At 37.6% G+C, this 4,086-nt stretch overlaps 3 protein-coding genes and 1 long non-coding RNA gene across 4 annotated transcripts; 2 read left to right on the forward strand and 2 right to left on the reverse strand.

The window, feature by feature from the left end:
• Positions 1–489: 489 nt before the first annotated feature.
• LOC109584258 (uncharacterized) lies at positions 490–881 on the reverse strand. Its single transcript, XR_002185922.1, has 2 exons — positions 753–881; positions 490–705 (listed from the first exon to the last, which is right to left on the reverse strand). It is a non-coding gene; the product is annotated as an uncharacterized LOC109584258 (long non-coding RNA).
• A 76-nt stretch (positions 882–957) lies between these two features.
• LOC109584257 (uncharacterized) lies at positions 958–2,521 on the forward strand. The gene is made up of 2 exons (XM_019999940.1): positions 958–1,239; positions 1,291–2,521. The coding sequence occupies exons 1-2, from the start codon at positions 1,050–1,052 to the stop codon at positions 2,082–2,084; spliced, it is 984 nt and encodes a 327-aa protein (XP_019855499.1). The 5' UTR covers positions 958–1,049; the 3' UTR covers positions 2,085–2,521.
• On the forward strand, positions 2,236–2,910 carry LOC100639161 (uncharacterized). The gene has a single exon (XM_011407460.1). It carries the CDS (start codon positions 2,236–2,238, stop codon positions 2,908–2,910), a length of 675 nt encoding a protein of 224 aa, XP_011405762.1.
• A 50-nt stretch (positions 2,911–2,960) lies between these two features.
• LOC109584247 (uncharacterized) lies at positions 2,961–3,773 on the reverse strand. Its single transcript, XM_019999936.1, has one exon. It carries the CDS (start codon positions 3,744–3,746, stop codon positions 2,961–2,963), a length of 786 nt encoding a protein of 261 aa, XP_019855495.1. The 5' UTR covers positions 3,747–3,773.
• Between the last annotated feature and the right edge of the window lie 313 nt (positions 3,774–4,086).

Genomic DNA, 4,086 nt, shown 5'->3' on the forward strand with positions numbered 1-4,086 from the left:
GCTTTCTCAGATCACTTAGCTTAGCCTCAAGATTGCAATTACACAGTTTACAAAATGCCATTTTATTGTTTGTGCTTGATCTGGAAAGCCATCCACTAAGTTCAGGGATCTTTTCCCACTCAGAACGATATGATTGCTTGTAACGGCGCTTTTGAGGAGGTCTACAAGAATCTCTGGTAGCAGAGGAACTTTCTTCTGAATCATCTTCTGAATAATCTGAGACAATAGTGCTAGTAGAGCGAATACTCCTGCTTCTTTTAGCCATTGTTATCATGTAGCCACACCTAATTATTAACAATTAACACCTATCTATTGCGCATGCACCATGCTTTAATAGAATAACATTGCAAAATCGCTAAATTTTGAGTTGAAATCAAAAGTCACCAAAAACTTTGCAGTGATCTCTGAGTCACTAAATCAAAGTCAAATTCACTAAATTAGCGGGAAATCGCTAAAGGTGGCAGCACTGATCTTTGATTACCTGGTAAATTTCTTTTTGGATATGGACGTAGCATATTATTTCATAAAGGAAAAGCCTCATCACCCACAACAACATATGGTAAACTTGGATGAGTTGTACCAGGTAAAGGACAGTTATCTGGAATTGACAAAATTTCAGACTCAAGTGCTCTTACAAATTGTGAATTAGATAAAGTTCCACCATCACTTTGACGCCCAGCTCCACCAATATCAAACAAAATAAATCTAGAAAGTGGAAGCAAAATTAAACACCTGAGATTTGTATAACAAACTTGTATTGTGCATCACACACTGCTAAAAGGACAATTGAATGACTTCCTTTGTAGTTAAAATAAACTGAACCTGAATTAATTGGAGCCTGAATAATAACATGTTTCCCATCAATAGCCCCTATGGCATGTCAAGTCATAACCATAGCTACAGCACACACAGTAACATACCTATAGACCAGTTGGCGCTAAGTATATTCATGACTAGACCGTATTGTTCTAATGCGAAAAAAATTTCATAATAATTTCAATCAGCCATTTTGGAGCCCTAAATCCAGTGGCCATACTGTGTAAAAGTGTATGAAATTTGTTGTTATGCCTTATTGCTGTGCTGTAAACTGCAACAATCGCTCTAAGAAGGGACTGGGAATATCTTTCTTTTGTTTTCCCACTGATCCTGCCAAAAGAGAGAGATGGATAGCTGCTATCAAGAGAGATAATTGGTCACCTTCAGAGTATTCTCGAGTCTGCAGTAGGCACTTTGTAACTGGTAAGAAGCTAATATTTGATGATAGAGCTGTAATAAAGGACATTAATATAGGTAAACATTCTGATGATCCCAGGCATGTGGATTATGCCCCATCAATATTTCATTACAATGCAAGGGCTGACACAGAGGATCATGGTGCCGCTAGCATGGAAAGGTACCACAGAGCAGTTAAAAGGGCAAGAAATGTAGCTGTGCCTATGACTAATGGGCAATGTAGTGATCGGGTCACTCGAAATGCTGCCACCAATCAGTCTCAACAATCTGACACAGTTGTAAATGACGTTTGTGATTTTCCCATTTGCGATATTGATTTTGGTGAAATATCATCTGAGGAGGACAATATTGCAGCTGGAGTTGAGACTAATAGAGATTCAGGAAGTGAATTAGGTGATATCCCTGATGAAGATAAATCAACTCTATCTGAGTCTGAGGATGATTTTGAGGAGCATGAGTGGTTCGATGATTCGTTTAATGACGAGGATTCTAATGATGAGAAGCTTGATAATGATTCATCTGATAACGATGAACAATTACCGGTAGCAGAGATAGAACAAAATCAAGATAATCACATTGTTTTCTTAGAAAAAGATCTTGCTGAATCTGAATACGAGATTTGTTCATTGCAACTGGATAACGAGTTATCAACACAAAGCAACGAAGAAATTCAAACACATTGTAGCAGTCTCTCAGCGCTAGTTCAGTCTCAAGCTCAGCAAATACTGCAATTAAAGACAATGTATTTAAGATCTGTAAGGGAATCAATTGCTTTACGGGGTAATAAATTTGATGCTAGTATTTTAATTAATGATGATGAGAAAGCTGTTTTACACAGGCTTAAAATTTGATGTGTTCAACAAGATATGTGAGCTACTAAGGTCATCAGCTGAAAGACCTATTCTATCATCATGCTCTCTGGAAGATTAATTATTTTATACTCTGGTGAAATTGCGACTAGGTCTTCTGAATAAGGATTTAGCATACAGAGCAAAGATTAATATGGGTGCTATGTCTAATGTATTTCATCACTGGATTACCATACTCTACAGAGATCTTAGGCAGCTCATTATTTGGCCTGAGGTATCTGCTCTTCAAGAGAACTTACCGAAGTGCTTTAAAGGACGTTTTAGCCGTGTAGTATGCATCATCAACTGTTTTGAAGTCTTTATACAGAGGCCTAAATCTTTTGACGCAAGAGCTGCAACCTACAGCAACTATAAAAAGCATAACACCATCAAGGTATTAATAGGTACATCACCCACTGGCTCTATTACTTTTATCAGCAAAGCATGGGGCGGGAGAACTTCTGATAAATTAATTACACAGAAGTCTGGATTTTTAGACTTTGTTTGTTATGGAGATGTAATCATGGCTGATAGAGGGTTCAATGTTTCAGATGAACTAGCTCTAAGAGGGGCACATCTAGAGATACCTGCTTTCACCAAAGGGAAAAAGCAACTCTCTGGAATGCAAGTTGAAAAATCAAGACAATTGGCCCGAGTAAGAATTCATGTAGAGAGGGTTATAGGACAATTGAAAAAGAAATTTAAAATTCTCCAACATACTCTTCCGATTACTCTCATCAAACGTCCTAAGGACAAAGACATAACAACCATAGACAAAATAATAACTGTTACCGCAGCATTGGTTAATTTAACTCAATCTGTTGTTTAATTTTTGATTTGTTGAAAAAAATTGAAACGTTTCTAAATTATAATTATAGATTATTTTTTAGTCCTACATTGTGGGCAGAACCATTCTCCTTTGGGCTTTCTTTTGATTGAGACACATTCATAGTGAAACCATTCAATATCACAATCCTCATTGTCACAGGCTACCATTCTCCCTGGTTTCTCTTGCTTACAAAAACAATAAATTTTGTCTTCATCAGTAATGGTTTTATGTATCACCTTCTGTTCTTTGAAGTGGTGGGTCATCAGCTCTGGCAGTAAGTACTCACAAAAGAATGACTGAGATTTGTTTAAAATCTTATCACAATAGCTCTGATCCCGATAAATACTCTCAACAAACATGCCATCAGATGTCCAACAAACAAAATCGCATGTATCTATATCAGCCACAAGTAGCTGACACTGAATTTGTGTGTAATATTTGTGATTCCTTGACAGCATTACTTGATGATCGACCCCTTTAGTGAGACAGTAGGTGCGATTGGTCAAAGCCTCGTCACTGACTGGTGAAATATCCCTTATCATGTACGGACACTTGATTTCCAATAATTTGGTTCCGCAACAATCGCAAGATGAAATGCCATCCGGACTGGCAGCAATCCAAGGATACAATGGGTTTATTATGAGTCCAGATAAACGGGTCTCAAAACTAGTGTGCTTTTCCTTTTGCTGCGTAGAGTAGTGCTCTCTAGCAGTGGTCTCATTCTCTCTCCCCCATTTCAGTGCAGGAAGATCTGGGCTTGGCGAAGTGTACTGCATTATATTATTCACTATCGACTTCGGGAACTTCTTTCCTGTATATTTCAGTACGGAGTGCATGTTTGAAAAAGTAATTCTTCCTATCCTGTGTTTTAAACCACAGCTCCGATTGTGATTGTTGGACTGTAAGAGTAGCTAAATTGTCAGCTTGATGTTGAGTCACACTAATGTTATTAAATGTATCACTACATGCTTTCTTGGTTTCTTCAATAGTCCAATTTAAAGGGTAAGTCCGGTGTATTTTTGGTGAATTTTTTTTATTGGCTTAATATGATTGCCTGACCATAATAATGATGTATTCCAACTCCCATTGTCTAAAAAAAGTTTTTCACTGAGATATGAGCCTTCAAAGATGCTCATTTTTATTACTTCCTGTCGGTGGGTGTGGCTAAACCTGACG

The sequence above is a fragment of the Amphimedon queenslandica genome, unplaced genomic scaffold, assembly GCF_000090795.2.
Source record: "Amphimedon queenslandica unplaced genomic scaffold, v1.1 AMPQUscaffold_13227, whole genome shotgun sequence".
Lineage (NCBI taxonomy): Eukaryota > Metazoa > Porifera > Demospongiae > Haplosclerida > Niphatidae > Amphimedon > Amphimedon queenslandica.

Excerpts from the sequence above, each read along its gene's own strand:
- LOC100639161 (XM_011407460.1), top strand. The coding sequence starts at position 2,236 with ATGGGTGCTATGTCTAATGTATTTCATCACTGGATTACCATACTCTAC.
- LOC109584257 (XM_019999940.1), top strand. The coding sequence starts at position 1,050 with ATGAAATTTGTTGTTATGCCTTATTGCTGTGCTGTAAACTGCAACAAT. Across the intron at positions 1,240-1,290 it reads CAGTAGGCACTTTGTAACTG|GTAAACATTCTGATGATCCC; the intron begins GTAAGAAGCTAA and ends ACATTAATATAG.
- LOC109584247 (XM_019999936.1), bottom strand. The coding sequence starts at position 3,746 with ATGCACTCCGTACTGAAATATACAGGAAAGAAGTTCCCGAAGTCGATA.